This window comes from Gekko japonicus, unplaced genomic scaffold (assembly GCF_001447785.1).
Source record: "Gekko japonicus isolate JY-2015 unplaced genomic scaffold, Gekko_japonicus_V1.1 scaffold637, whole genome shotgun sequence".
In the NCBI taxonomy this organism is placed as follows: domain Eukaryota; kingdom Metazoa; phylum Chordata; class Lepidosauria; order Squamata; family Gekkonidae; genus Gekko; species Gekko japonicus.
In genome coordinates, this window is record NW_015172573.1 from 45,410 (window position 1) to 61,809 (window position 16,400).

General features: G+C 46.2%; 1 protein-coding gene across 1 annotated transcript in view; it reads right to left on the reverse strand.

The window, feature by feature from the left end:
* Positions 1–14,432: 14,432 nt before the first annotated feature.
* The window catches only part of SENP1 (SUMO1/sentrin specific peptidase 1), a 34,870-nt gene continuing 32,902 nt past the window's right edge, over positions 14,433–16,400 (reverse strand). The window contains exon 18 of the mRNA XM_015421366.1: positions 14,433–15,682. Coding sequence (XP_015276852.1) covers positions 15,620–15,682 — 63 coding nt within the window. The 3' untranslated portion in view covers positions 14,433–15,619. The remainder of the gene's footprint in view (positions 15,683–16,400) is intronic.

A 16,400-nucleotide genomic window follows, 5' to 3' on the forward strand; every position in this document is an offset into this window, starting at 1 on the left:
GGAAAGAGTATCCCTATTCCACCCAGACCAGAGCAAACTGTGCCTATAATCTGCAATCAGTTTATCCGGAGTATGCAGTGGATGGGATTGGGTATGTTATCGGCATTGCGACGTTCTGCTCTCAAGACCGAACTGATGCTGAAAGGTTGGGAAAAGGGAACTGTGTTTATCTTCTTTTAATCTTGTACCGAATCAGGACATTGAAAAATAGCTTTGGAAAAAACGAGTCATTCTGTTCAAGGGGCCGAATGACCTCTTGATCCTTGGAAGGACAGGGCTGAGCGAGGACAACTTTTCTGGCCAGGCATGCATTCCTGGCATACCGACAACCGAACAGACGAATTCCTGTCAAGAGGAGACCAGAGCAACCACTGCCAGGGCTTGCTTCTGCCTCGATAGCACTCAGAGAAATAGGTGGTGCGATGTTGCTAAGTGACGGGCCTTCCTCCTAGACAAAGGGCCTGCTGTCCTCCGTGGAAGCAGACAGGCGCAAGCTCGTCAAGTCCCCAAAGGTTCGACCAGGGAGAAAGAACTGGGAGAAGTCCCTGCCCATTTTCTGGAACCTGGTTAACGACTTGGATGGGGACATCAGAAAAGCAAGGGATCAGATGCAGTCTGATCATGCAGAGATAAATACACACACTTGGGGTAAAACTTGAAACTCTGCTCAGATTTTTGAAGAGATCATCTGTGGGCATTATAGGGTTTGAAAGTGAATGAAGTAAATGTCATGTCGTATGCCCTGGATTCGATCCTGCTTAAAAATTCCACATGTGCAGAGGGGAAGGCCACTTTTGCTATTTCTTTCCCGCAATCTTTAATATGTACTCCACGCTACTGCAGAGCTTTTCTATTTAAAAGATTAAATAGTTTACCCTCCATGGTTCTACAGGGAAGATTTTCAAATAGGCCTTATTCTGATTGAATTTGCCCTTGTGGCCTCAATAGGACTGACACATTTCATGTCCTGCTTGAATGCTGGGTTGTGGTTGTTTTTGGAGAATATTAGGGATCAATACATTAAGCCACTTACTATGGATCAGGCACCAACCTATACTTTGGAATCTCTGTTTTATTTGCTTAGACATAGTGATCCTAAGATTACTCTGGCGGCAGCAAAATTTGTCTCAGTCCTTTTAACCCTGGTGTCCAAAAAAATGAAGAACATGACATTTTTCTGCTGCTCATGATTTCTAAATCAATGAGCTTCTAAGGGAATAAAAAGGTTGATTTTTGCTGATTCCTTTCTCCCGTGGCAGACCTCCAATCCCCCCCCCCCAGCTATTCCTGAGGGTCCCTCAAGGGCAGCAAGCATTTCATGGGGTATTTGGGGCTGTGGCGGGAGGGAGAAAGCAGCGAGCTCATGCTCTGCAGTCAGAAAACCTTCCATCCACAGAAATCGAACCCATTATATTTTGAGTATTTTAAAATAAAGTGTATGGAGGTCTTGGGGGATAAGTCCATCAATGGCTACTAGCTATGGTGACTGAGGGGAACTTCCACACTCAGAGGCACTAATCTTCTGAATCTCAAAGCCAGGAGGCAAGAATTCAGGGGAAGGCCTTGGCCTCTATGCCCTGTTGTTGGCCATCCAGAGGAATGGGTTGGCCACTATGTGAGACAAGATGCTGGACTAGATGGACTATTGGTCTGATCCAGCAGGGATCTTCTTATGTTCTTATGAGATAAACATAGATTTATAACATAATACAAGGTATTACTTACAACACATTAAATGCATGATGAATGCTAATTGATGTATGTTTCTGACTTTGCCTATCAGTATATCTAATTCTTAAAATGGCCCAATCTGTGGATGATTAAATCTGGAGATTAGAGTTACAAACAGGCAAAATAGAACTTTCTGCAAACTTAAGAAAAGCCCCAGCTTTGAAGAAAAATCTGAAATTTAAACCTCCACAAAATAATAGAACTGGTGCCTCTAGCTTGAAGAAACTAATGCCCTCTGTGGCCATTGCTAGGCAACCACCACAATATTGCCAGACTTCCAGCCTTGGTTTCTGTTACTGAAGGGCAGGAGGAGAGGCAGGGTAATTATAATTATATATTATTTTATGCAATCTTTGTGGTGCTTTATACCATCTGGCTGTACCTTGTACCACTTCTCTCTTACGTTAATGTAATATGAACAGTTTGTATGGGCTTCCTCAAACATCAAAACTCATACTTTGTTCTATGTTTTGCATATTATCGGGACATTTTTACTATGTACAATGACAGGCACCTTGCACTGGTGAAAGACTCTGTACTTAAACTTGGTAGAGTCTAATCCTATTTGTTGTTGTTGTTCAGTCACAAGAATTCAGGGGAAGGCCTTGGCCTCTATGCCCTGTTGTTGGCCATCCAGAGGAATGGGTTGGCCACTATGTGAGACAAGATGCTGGACTAGATGGACTATTGGTCTGATCCAGCAGGGATCTTCTTATGTTCTTATGAGATAAACATAGATTTATAACATAATACAAGGTATTACTTACAACACATTAAATGCATGATGAATGCTAATTGATGTATGTTTCTGACTTTGCCTATCAGTATATCTAATTCTTAAAATGGCCCAATCTGTGGATGATTAAATCTGGAGATTAGAGTTACAAACAGGCAAAATAGAACTTTCTGCAAACTTAAGAAAAGCCCCAGCTTTGAAGAAAAATCTGAAATTTAAACCTCCACAAAATAATAGAACTGGTGCCTCTAGCTTGAAGAAACTAATGCCCTCTGTGGCCATTGCTAGGCAACCACCACAATATTGCCAGACTTCCAGCCTTGGTTTCTGTTACTGAAGGGCAGGAGGAGAGGCAGGGTAATTATAATTATATATTATTTTATGCAATCTTTGTGGTGCTTTATACCATCTGGCTGTACCTTGTACCACTTCTCTCTTACGTTAATGTAATATGAACAGTTTGTATGGGCTTCCTCAAACATCAAAACTCATACTTTGTTCTATGTTTTGCATATTATCGGGACATTTTTACTATGTACAATGACAGGCACCTTGCACTGGTGAAAGACTCTGTACTTAAACTTGGTAGAGTCTAATCCTATTTGTTGTTGTTGTTCAGTCACACAGTCGAGTCCGACTCTTCGCGACACCATGGACCAGATCACGCCAGGCCTTCCTGTCTCCCGCCGTCCTCTGAAGTTTCCTCAATTTCATGTTCGTTGCATCTGTGACACTGTCTAACCATCTCATCCTTTGCCGTCCCTGTCTTCTTTGACCTTCAGTCTTGCCTTCCTCACAAGCTATTTTCCTGAACCAAAAAGACACAGGGGGCATTATTTGCTGGAGCTCCGCTCCTGTGCGCTCCTGCAGGAAATGACTCCTGGATAGGTCTATATCAGGATCCGGGCGACCTTATTGGTTCGCACTAGGATCCACAGTGGCTATTGTTTTGGGGACCAAAGTTCTGCTCGACTGCGTGGCCTGGTTAGCGCCACCGCGGCCATCTTAGTACATAACACACACCCATTCGCCATACCACGTTTCTTCCCAACTTACAGCTTGAATACTATGGAACACAGAGGGCTTGCTGGGGCCTGTCTTTTAGCTCTCTGAATCTAAAATGTGGGCTTTTTTAAAAAATGCCTTGCACAAATTATCTAGTTAGAGCTAACAGAAAATGTAAGAAAAGCTTGTGCTTTATTTCAGAAGTTTACCTAACAATTCAAATGCCAGTTGTAACACACAGTTGCTTATTGCTCCAAGGACAGGTACATTTTTCTTTTTCTTTTTTAAGACCCAAGTTAAATTTCCATGCAGGGCTGAAGCTGAATATGGGAGCGGGCTCATCAGGGTGAATCATGGAATCATGGGTTGAAAAGCAGATGTTAAGCATGGAAAACATGAAGAAAGAATACAGAAAATTGTGTCTTTGTGCATGCGGAGTTTGCAGAACTTTTAATGACAGCTGGTATGCAGCTGGAGGCAGTATCAGACAGCATGTGACATGTAGAAGTCAACATCAGATCATCATTCTAAAGGGTGCAAGTTCTAGGGCTGCCAATTCCTGGTTGGGAAATTCTCGGAAATTTGGGGGTAGAATCTGGAGATGGTGAAGTCTGCAGAGAGGAGGGTGCTCGGGAGGGATGCGATGTCATGGAGTTCCCCCCCCTTTGCAGTTGCCATTTCCTCCAGGGGAACTGATCTCTGGAGATAAGTTGTAATTCCAGGAGACCTCCAGACCACACCTAGAGACTGGCAACCCTGGCAAGTTCACAGGGCAAGTTTTGACCTTGAAAGCCCAAAATGGTTTGGGATCACACTGCCTGAAGGACTCCCACTCCAATAATATTTATTTATTCAATTTCTATCCTGCCCTCCCCACGAACGGGCTCAGGGCGGGTTACACAGTCACATAAAAATTGTGACTAACATAACAATAGATAGAAATGTAACAATAAAATCAACATTAAAATCAGCTATACAGCCAACCAGAGCGAGCTTTGTCTTGATAACACGACTCGAATGGAAGTATTTCAGAGTGGCACTCCTGGATGGTTCGCTGGATTAAAATCAGCGCTGCCAGTAATAAATATGAAGCAGGATAAAAGTAAAAATATAAAACCATTAGGAATAAAAGTGGACAGTGACATAACACTAAACCAATAAAACATAATAAAATGCAAGTCAACAGAAGGATAGTGTCCAGATCACAAAATGTGATGGTACCACTTTGCTCTGCTCTGGTTAGACCTCACCTAGAGTATTGTGTTCAGTTTTGGGCACCACAATTTGAGGATACAGACAAGCTGGAATGTGTCCAGAGGAGAGCAACGAAGATGGTGAGGGGTCTGGAGACCAAGTCTTATGAGGAAAGGTTGAAGGAGCTGGGTATGTTTAGCCTGGAGAGGAGATGACTGAGAGGTGATATGATAACCATCTTCAAGTAAGTGGTGGACTCTCCTTCTTTGGAGGTTTTCAAACAGAGGCTAGATGGCCATCTGACGGCAATGCAGATTCTGTGAATTTAGGCATATCATGAGAGGGAGGGCAGGAAGGGTTACCTCAGTGCTTAGTTCTTGTGGCCCTTTTTTACATGCCCAGGGAAATGCTGGTTGCCACTTTGGGGTCAGGAAGCAATCCTGGAGGTTGTCATCTTCTGGGCGTGGATCAGGGGTCACTGGGGGTGTGGAGGGGGAGGTATTTGTGAATTTCCTGCATTATGCAGGGGGTTGGACTAGATGACCCTGGAGGTCCCTTCCAACTCTATGATTCTAATTTATCAGAAGACCTCGTGAGAAAGGTTGTCCACCTTCTAGACTCATCCTGTCCAAAGCTGGATCCTGAAATAGAGATCACTGGTTGACATCACAGCAGGCAGTAGCAGGACAGGAACAAGGCAGACTTTGAAGAGCCATATGCTCCCTCTCAGCCATGGAGTCTCATGAGCAAAAATTCTACTTTGTGAACTACTGGCATTAATAGCTGTGAGCAAGCAACTTGGCCCCTGCATAAATTAGTTTGCTCTGGAGCCCATCCTCCCTGAGCCAAGACAAAAAATGTGTGAGCCGGAGGCTAAACAACTGTGAGCTAGCTCACACTAACTCAGCTTAGAGGGAACACTGAGGTCCAGTCAGAATAGATCAGGGGTCCCCAACCTTTCTGAGCCTGCAGGCACATTTGGAATTCTGAGGCAGGGTGCTGGGTGCAATCAAAAAATGGCAGGTGCAGGAAGCAGCGCCAAAAACACACCCAGAGAAAGGCCAAGTGCAGGGAAGAAGAGGGGTGATTTAAACAATTCACTGGGAAACGGGTGTGAGAGGCAGCACAGAGCCCACACTCTGGTGGCGGCTACCACCAAAGCGACTTTATTTTAATCTGCACAGCCAATCAGATCCTTAATGGCCAGTCAGAAGCCAGGCTGGGCAAGAGCCCCAACTGCCCCCCCTTTCTGAAAACAGGAGGAGGAGACTGGATTTATAACCAATGTTCCCTCTAAGCTGTGGAGTCTTGTGAGCAAAAATTCTATTTTGTGAGCTACTTGCATTAAAGTTGTGAGCGAGCAATTTGGCTCCTGCATAAGTTAGTTTGTTCTGGAGCCATCCTTCCTGAGCTAGGACAAAAATGTGTGAGCCGAAGGCTAAAAAACTGTGAGCTAGCTCACGCTAACTCAGCTTAGAGGGAACACTGTTTATAACCCACCCTTCACTCGGAGTCTCAGAGCAGCTTACAATTTCCTTTCCCTTCCCCTCCCCACAACAGGCACCCTGTGAGGTAGGTGGGGTAGAGGGAGCTCTGAGCGAACTGCTCTTGAGAGAACAGCTCTGACAGAACTGTGACTGACCCAAGGTCACCCAGCTGGCTGCATGTGGTGAAGTGGGGAATCAAACCCGGTTCCCCAGATTAGAGTCTGCCGCTCTTAACCACTACACCAAACTGGCTGCAGTGTAAGATGCAAACAGGCACGATGGTGCCCACGGGCACCACGTTGGGAACCTCTGGAACAGACAGCCCAGCACTAAATCGACCCATGGGCCAAGTTAGCATAAGGCAGCTTCTTCTAGCTGCTTCCTGACAGGTCTTTTTTGCATAGATTGACCCCCCTCATACTGCCACTGTTCCCCCAGGAGGCACATTTTGGGCTGCAGCAGAATGGGGAGGGGAGGGGAGGAAGTCCCTCTCTGCTGACAAAAAATCCGATTGGCAGAGGGTTTTTCCCCCACCCCGTGGCATCCAAACTGTTGTATTTACTTGGCACCCTGTGAATCAAACCAGAAGGGCCAAGATGGCATCCTTCAGCTGGGCACCAGTTTAGGAGAACTTCATACAGGCACCATATTCATTGAGTTGCCAGGAAAGAGACCTTGGCAGGGGCATCTGGCTTCCCCTATATTTGAGCACACTTTGTCAAGGTCAATATTTGGAGACAGATGGCACAGCTGGACTCTGCTTTGGGGAGGGGGAAGAAGTCCCTTTCTTTCTAAGGGGACCTTGTTTGAGGGAAAAGACAGTCCGGGTTGTTACAATTCTGTAGCACTATTTCCTGCAATATCAAAGTATTTGATGCAAAGTAAATAATGCAAAAGTCTGCATAGTCGAAGCGATGGTATTCCCAGTAGTCATGTATGGCTGCGAGAGTTGGACCATAAGGAAGGCCGAGTGCCGAAGAATAGATTCTTTTGAACTATGGTGCTGGAGAAGACTCTTGAGAGTCCCTTGGACGGCAAGGAGATCGAATCAGTCAATCCTCAAAGAAATCGACCCTGACTGTTCCCTGGAAGGCCAGATAATGAAACTGAAGCTCAAATACTTTGGCCACCCAATGAGAAGGGAGCACTCACTGGAGAAGACCCTGATGCTGGGAAAGATTGAAGGTCAAAGAAGACGGGGACGGCAAAGGATGAGATGGTTGGACAGTGTTATGAAATCGAGCAAATTCCAGAGGACAGCAGAAGACAGGAGGGCCTGGCATGATGTGGTCCATGGGGTTGCAAAGAGTTGGACTCGACTGTGTGACTGAACAACAATGCATAGCGATTTACTTTCCCCCCATAACCTTGCTGTCTTTTGTATTGCTCTCTGCCTTCAAGACTCAGTTGTATTTTTTTTGTTTTTGTATTTTTCTTGTGTGTGTGTGCGCGCATGTACACCTGGAAGTCACAGTGACCTCTGGTGACTGACCCCTACTGGGTGTCAGGTTCCACAGCAAGTAACTCTTTACACACGTTTCCTAAGAAGCGTTATGCTTTATTAGAGTACAAAACCGGTACCATATCCACAGGATTATTGTTAGGAATAACTATAGGGTGGGAACATCCGTACATATAGCCGGACGAGGCGAATAGCTAAGCAAATGAACTTCGAGTCCGCGGGCGGGAATTCTCCCAGCGGGAAGTTACATAATGTGTGGGAGACTCGCAGGGCCCCTGAGAGCAGAGATTCACACCAGTGGTGGACCGCAAGCCCTCCCTTCCTCACAAGGCCAGACTGATAACGCCGCCTAGCCGAGCCAGCTCCCACGGTCTCGGAGACAAAGTTTACTGCAAGCTGCTGAGCTGCGAGCAAGCGGGAACGGGGAAGGACAGAAGCAACATAAAATGGCAGCTAGCTGACACTGGGGGCCTGGCGGATATTCAGAGAGGTGGCTGAATAAAGCCTGCCCCCGCCTCCCGACTGCTGGTATTCCAAGGAGGTCTCCCATCCAAGTACTTGTCAGAGTTGACCGTGCTTAGCTTCCGAGATCTGATGAGATCGGGCTTGCCTGGACTATCCAGGTCAGGGAGAGTGGACTTTGTTTTTGTCATCAAGTCGCAGCGACTCCTGTAGGGTTTTCAAGGGAAGTGACGTTCAGAGGTGATTTGCCATTGCCTGCCTCTGCATAGTGACCCTGGTGTCTGTTGGTGGTCTCCCATCCAAATACTAACCAAGGCTGACCCTGCTTAGCTTCTGAGTTCTGACAAGATCAGGCTAGCCTGGGCTATCCATGTCAAATTTCTTGCACATTGGCAGACGGAATGGAATTTTTGGTCGGGCTATGCCATAATCACTGCAAGGCAGCGATTCACAAACGTTTTGAAGGGGGACTCACTTCTAAACATACTGTTGGGACTCAGTGCTGCAGCACTGGAGTCTGGGATTCTGCTTTGATCTAATGGCGGCCACTGCCATGGGTTCAGGAAGTAAATGCCATGCGTTACACCTATTACCACCAGGTGCAAATAGAGCCAGTACAGCCTAGCAGAGCCACGTAGTTCTAGGCATAGGCTATGCCCGGTGCTTCCTGCATCACTAGTAGGGTTGTCAACCCCAAGTTTGGAAATACCTGGACATTTTGAGGGTGGAACCTGGGGAGGGATTTCAGCAGGGCATAATACTATAGAATCTATCCTCCAAAGCAGCCATTTTCTCCAAGGGAAGTAATCTTGGTCGTCTGGAAATCAATTGTAATAGCAGGTCTCCAGCTGCCACCTGGAGGCTGGCAACCTTAATCACTGATGGAATGAACGGTGCCAGGAGGGTGGAGGAAGAGGGGGGTTGTAGTAGCATTACCCTTTACTCCTTTTCTTGCTCTCCGGACTTTGGGGTCAGGAAGCAATCTTCTCCAGGCCAGTTTGGCCATCTTCTTTGGTATGGAGCAGGGGTCACTAGGGGTGTGGGGGGACAGGTAGTTGTGAATTTCCTGCATTGTGCAGGGGGTTGGACTCGATGACCCTGGAGGTCCCTTCCAACTCTATGATTCTATGACCTAGAGATTCTATGACATGTGCAAGAGAGCTGCAGCCCATTGCTGGAGAGCCACGGCTACAGGGACTCTTAAAGCATGCATCCGTTTAAGTGAGGGATAAATATTTCCCATATTTGAGCAAAGGTTAGGACCGGGAGTAAGGGATAAATGGAGCATTGTCTCTTGAGCTAAAGGTGTATTTACAGAACTTGCTCTGTGCGTGTGTGTGTAAAGATTAAAAATGGTAATGACTGCTTGCTTGTAAATGTTGGTAAAGCCCTTGCGCGTGTGTGTCTAGGGAAGAGGCTGCAAAGGAAGAGAGTCAACATGACCTGAAAATCCCTAGCCAGCAACCAATTGGATAATACTGTATTATAAGAGCAAGATCAGAAGAATAGATGCCAAATGCATAGTTTTGGGGGGCCAGCACTTCCTACGCTGGGAGCCACCCCCTTATAGTTTGCACCCTGCTGATGTCATGGCCTTGTCATGAAGTTTCTAACCCACCAAACCTTTCCTTCTCTTGTACATAGAACCATCCGGCCTTACAAGGTGGTTGTATGCAAAGATAAACCCAGGCTGGCCATCTAAAACGATCAAGGGTTGGAACACCTTTGCTAGAAGGAAATGCTGAAGTATTAAGGGTTTCTGATTTTTAATATGTAAAAGCAAACAGAACTTGGTAGAAGTTTATTGACACTGTATGGCTAGAGAGAAATCTTGCTTTCTTTTAGACTACTACAATGTAAGGTCATCTAGCAAAACTGATTGCTGCTAGGATGTAGGAAGACAGACCAACGCATGTCTTCTTCACACATTGAATCAACTTATGCAACTCCCTGATGCAAGATACGGCACTAGCCAGTATAGATGAGTCTTAAACAGATAGACTGGGAAAATGAATAGACAGACCTATTAGTGGCTGTTAGACCTGTTAGACCCCAATGCTGTTGGGTGTGGCCTATTATGCTAAATGCAGGGCTATTTTTGGGCAGGAACACACAGGAACGGAGTTCCGGCTGGCTCCCGAGTTGGCCACGCCCAGCAGGAACTCATTAGCATAATAGGCCACATCCAATAGCAGAAACTCATTAGGATTGGCTACATTAGGGGTGTGTGGCCTAACATGCAAAGGAGTTTAAAAAGCCCTGGGTTTTGACAACAAACAAGGTAAACAGAATAAGAAGGGAAAGGTGGGTGTGTCTGGATGACCACAGTTCTGGTAACATGGTGGTGTTGCCTAATGTGCTAATGAGCGGTGCTGCCAGGGTGTGGCCTAATATGCTAATGAGTTTTGCTGTTGGGTGTGGCCTATTATGCTAATGAGTTCCTGCTGGGCTTTTTCTACAAAAAGAGCCCTGACTAAATGAAACCTTTCGACAGAGACAGAATACCAAATGCTGCGGCCATGCTACTGGATGGGGGAGTAATTTCCCGGGGAGATCTGGGAAATATAGGTCTGTTCCAGTAGAGAACTTATGAAGAGAAGGCAGCTTCATATAGAAATGGCCCCTTTAGGTAGCTAATGCCTTTGTACGAAGTAAATAAAGATAACAGCCACTTACAGGCTCACCTGCTTTCTTTCTGGCTTTCAAGAAGACTCACTGCTTGTGGCTATATTAGCTCAGGAACAGGGGGTGAAGGCCCAATGGAGAAAGTAAAGGTATCATAGGCTGCACACTAAATAATCCACTTTCAGTGCACTTTCTAACTGGATTTTGCCAGTTCACACAGTAAAATCCAGTTGGAAAGCGCACTGAAAGTGGATTATTGAGTGTGTGTGACTGCAGCCCAACATGGTGAAACAGACTTTGTCAGATCCTGATTGGGGAGATTTAGGTTCTAATCCCTGCTAAGCCAGGTAATTTGTTAAACTGTGTATGCCAACTTATGCTTGGCGTAGCCTACCTCACAAGGTTGTTGAAGATCTCATGTGAGGCTGCCCTGAGTTTCTTGGCCAAACACTGGACACAAGTGTGCTAAAATGGGAAAACAGCAATTGTTATTTGCCAAAAAGCACTAATGTTGGCTTATTCTTTTTCATCACAGACTTCATGTTAAACTAAACCAGCACGTCACTTGCTCAGTCTAACGTATGGTGCATTCCTAGCCTAAGGAAATATGGAACTGAAGGAGAGCAGCTTAGGGTTATGACCAAAAAAAACCCATACCACCACACTATATTTGGTGCTAATGTGTTCCCTCTGAGTTGGTGTGAGCTAGCTCAGTTTTTTAGCCTCCAGCTCAAACATTTTTGGTCTTAGCTCAGGAAGGAGGGCTCCAGAGCAAACTGATTTATGCAGCAGCCAAATCCCTCACTCACATCTTTAATGCCAGTCGCTCACAAAGTAGAATTTTTGCTCACAAGACTCCATAGCTTAGAGGGAGCATTGTTTGGTGCTAATGTGTTCTCTCTCAAATTTTACCTGCCTGCTAAATAATAAGTTTAATTATTGTTTCTCAACCTACTGTGAAGAGAAGATGAATGTCCTGTGATGACTGAACCTCAGATTTAGGGGACTTTTTCAGCCTCCTGCCAATTCCAGGATTTATTCGAACAGTTCTACTATCATTCCTCAATCCCCTCCCCACATTCTAGTTCCTGTGGACAGAAACTTGAATGCCAGTCAGTACTACGGCATATTAAAAAGTTACATGTCCGGCTGCAGGAAAGAGAGACGTGTTTACATGCCCAGCTGCAGTGCATGCTGCAACAGGGAAGCCTGACCCATTGCAGGGATCTTCTTGGAAAAAGAAGACCCATGCCTCAGCGAGAATATGATTAGCTGCTGCCCTCTACCCACGGCCAATGTATCTGCGCACCTGGGGCAAGCTCAGAGAATCACAAAGGGAAGAACCAAGCAATTAATTGACTCATCACTGATTCTGTATTTAGCTGTAGGACAAAACTAGAAGAGATTGGATTTATACCCCGCCCTTCACTTGGAGTGTCAGAGCGGCTTACAAACTCCTTTCCCTTCCCCTCCCCACGACAGACACCCTGTGAGGTGGGTGGGGCTGAGAGAACTCTGACACAAACTCTTTTTCAAGGACAGCTGTGTCAGAGCTTGTGCCTGACCCATCAGCAGGTGCAGGTGGAGGAGTGGGGAATCAAACCCGGTTCTCCCAGATTAGAGTCCGCACACTTAACCACACCAAACTGGCTCTCTACCAACTACATTTTTATAAGGAGGTTGCAGTTGCGAACAGAGACCCCATGTCAAACCCTCCCCTCTCCCTTCTACAGTGTTTAGAATTTCTCATCTGCTGATGGCGTTTGTCCATCCCTGTGAGTCACTGATATAGATGGGGGCGGGAAAGCATTTCCCGGAATGAAACCAGAGCACAAAGCAAGATGGGAGAAGCGGCAAACTCTACACAGGGCTGCCCTTTTTAGAGGCAGCCCTGCGTCCTTTGCAGGGGTCATTTTGTAGAAAAAGAGGTGCAGCAGCTCATTAGCATAACTCATTAGCATAACTTATTTGCATATACCACCACCCCCTGACATCACCAGAAGTGTGTCGGAAGGCAACACCCACCGCTCAGGCTCCACTGGGCTGTTTTGGATTGCTAGCTATTGGGGGGGTGGAAACGTGCAGATCTGTCCTCACAGAGGGAGAGCTTGTACCTGAATAAAACATGGCCTTAAAGGTGCCACTGGACTGTTTTAGGCTGGGGGGGGGGAGCTCTGCAACTTACCTGGCTGCTTCTTGCTCTGACTGAGGGCTGCTGGGAGCAGGGGGTGGGGCTTGTTGCATGTGCCCGCCCCCTGGGCTCTTTACTGCCGGAGCTCCGCTCCTGTGCGCTCCTGCAGGAAATGACCCCTGATTCTTTGTAACAATCAGTTCTCTCCTCAGGACTCAACAGTAAAACGGGGTGGGGGAAGTGATTGGGCAGACCAGACTTAGATTCTTCGGCACTTTTTTTTAAACAGCTGTCTTTATTATTTAAGAATAGCACGTTACCAAAAAAAATATATACAGTTTTCCAGGCTTTTAAATCGTTACTTGCAGGAAAAAAAACAACCCATAGAAAAAAGGTTACCAAAGAGACTGGTATAAAAAACACACGAGACAGATCAAAAAAGATACAAACTTGTCTAGGAAGAACACAACCAAGGGAAAAAGGCCAGAGAGGCGGTTTGTACAAAACTACTGTTTACAGGTATAGAATATATAAAATGTTCCCTATCTGATGGCAAAAATACAACTGGACATTTACTTATTTACTCTTTAGAATAATAAAAAAAAGGTACACCAAGAGGTAATGTGTGGCATGTAATCTTGGTAAGCAGCCCTGTCACCTTCAGACCAGAATCCCCAGCTGCACCCTAACTTTGCTGATAGCAGATGCAATGACCAAGAGCAGCCGCTGTGTAACACCCATTCGCATCAATGAGGCACCCACTGAGACAAACACAAGGCTGCACAGGGGTTGCGTGCAGCGACTGCAGCCCTGGTGGGCAGCAGGAGAACAATGGGATCCCCCCCCCCAACGGGGACTATGAGATTGACAATGACGGTCTCAGCCGAGTTACACCCTTCCAATCTCGTTGACATCAATGGAGTGGGAGGGTGCTGAGGATGGCACAGCAGGAGTCCCTCTCTCATTAAGCTCCGAGACACCCTGGCGAGGAAGAATCGAGGTGCTTTGGGCTCCGTAAAACGTCCGCCTGTCGTATGCACATACCAAAAAAGCTGCCATTGGCAGCACACCTTACGTACGCTTCATACAGAATCCAAACCGATTCTATATGCTGTCCTGCGACACCGGATGGGCCTCCGTTATAAGTAGGCTTTCGGGAGGAGGAGGAAGCGTTCCAGCTTGGACGGCCCTTCAACTCCACCACTTATGGCTATCAACAACAACAAAAGAAGGGAGGGGGGAGAAAGGCGGAGAGGATTCCATGGGAAGAATTTAATACAGTACATACAATAGCTGCAAAGCTCAGTAGACATATATATATATATATAATATATATATGCATGTATATATATTTGTTCACTGCACCAGTGGGAAAGGCTTATAAATATACTTACGGTATAAAAAAACAGTTTAACCAATAATTATAAAAGAGCTTTAAACAAGTCCTATTGTACCTAAATTCTACAAAGAGCTCCATCTTCCTTTGTCGTTCGAGCATCCGGTCAACCAATAGCTGCTTCGCTTGCTCAAAAAACCCCAGGGTACGGATCCTTTCCTGCTCCTGGGATGTAACGCGACAGTCAATCTTTATTTCGGGATCTCTTTACAATTTCGTTCACAGGCCACGAAAATGAGAAGGGGGGGGAGAGGAAGGGTGCGTGCTGGCTTTCATGGGGCTGACTCCAGGCAAGCCCCCCAAAGTGCTCTGGCCTTCTCCCCCCCGCCCCGTCGGATTCCATTCCTACCGTCCGCCTGCGAGAGGCAGCGGCAGAAGAGGCACGGACCAAGAAGCCTCTCTAGTAGGCAAATATCTTGTTGTTCCAAGGGACAGGGCAGCAGGCCCTGGGCTTCCAGGGGAAAGCACAAACAAAACATTAATCAACAAACCACTCGGACCGAATGGATTTCGAATGCTGCAAAGAGCTTTCGACTGAACATCAGCAAGAAGGGATCGTTCCTTTGCCACCGAGTGTCACTTGTTGCAGAACTGAAGGGAAGGATGGGCCATGATGGAAAATACAGCAAGGGGCTTCTCATGTGCTGGTGTTTCTATCGGAGCTTTCCATACCCGAGCATTTCTCTTCCCACCTGACCCTCAGAGGACTTAGAAACAAAGGGGCAGAGCTGTGTCTTACAACTGCTGTGGGGAAACAACTTGAGTTATCCACAGCCAAATACAGGACGTGTGGGAATTAAAGCATGCACACACATTTGGGAAACATCAGCCGATCGGGTCCCCAGATGTGTGCACGTGAGTGTTAAAGTATACAGGGACATGTATGCTGTATGCTGCAGAAGGAAAATTGCTGGTGTGTGCTGCAGCAGTGGTCACGTGCGGTGCTGTCCTTGCCAAATGCTGTGAAGCTAGCTTAAGATCATGGCAGGAACAGTGCAACCGCCCAAGTGCTTTTGTGCCACCCCCTTCCCATAGCTTGGCAGGTCTTAGATCATTTGCATGGATGAACTGTTTTAAAAAGGGCTCACAAGTAAAACGAGAGAACTCCAGGGAGATCAAAAGATGTGTTTGTCGGCATCAGGGGAAAACAGGGTTTCAAAATGACCCCCCAAAAAGGCAAGTGTGCTTCTGAAAAGGTTCCACCGCACGTGGGTCCATGAAATGGAATTTTTTTTTAAAAAAATCCACAGACTTGTTTCTCTTTTTCTTCTTTTTTTTTTTTACAGAGGCTGTTAAGTACCAATGGAAATCCCACGCAGTCTGTATCTGAGATGGCTGAGAAGGGTAAAGGCCTATTTAGTCTCTGAAGGGTCCTGCGTTTGACGTGAAATCACAACAGCTTGCGATGGAGGATCTCCCAGACCATCCGCTTCCGGAAATAAGGCATGTGTTGCTTTAGCAAGAAGGAAGAGAAAAAGTAGTAAATCAACAATCCAGAAACTGATGCCGATGTCAGGGCTGAATGCACACTGGGCAAGTGGGAAATACACTGACAGAGTTATGTTCTGGTGCACAGTTGCCCAGGCCTCGGCAGTGCTTCAGAAATGCCACCAATGTTCTTTCGAGGTTTTGATCAGGCAACTCCAGCCCTACCACATTCTTACACATCCACAAATTAAGCAAAGTTTTCAGGAGAGGGGAGGAATTAATTGCGCCAAGATGTCATTGACAGTATCAGTCCTAGACAGCATGGACTCTGGTTCTTGGTGGAATGAAAGCACGAGAGGGCAAGGGGGGGGGGTCACACTCTTAATGAGTCTAAAGCAATAGAATGAACGTATTAAGATAGTTGAAATACAAGATCATTATATCTCAGACACATATGAAACATTACTACTGTGTTCAAAAGGACAAAATACAAGTCGAAAAATGATTTTGACATCATAGAAGCGAGTGCCTACCAACTGGGGACTGGTTGTGTTCTCAGAACTGCATTTGCTCTATAGGGCAAAGTTGCTCATCATCAGTATCCTCAAGCCCCTTCTGACTGCCCAAGAACAAGTGTCCTGCCTCGGGGATACAAATAGATAGGTAAGGGGGAAGTCTTCCCTTTGGACTCTGTTCGATCTCTCAGTGTTCTCTGATGTGTTCAATCACTTAAATTGCTTTGG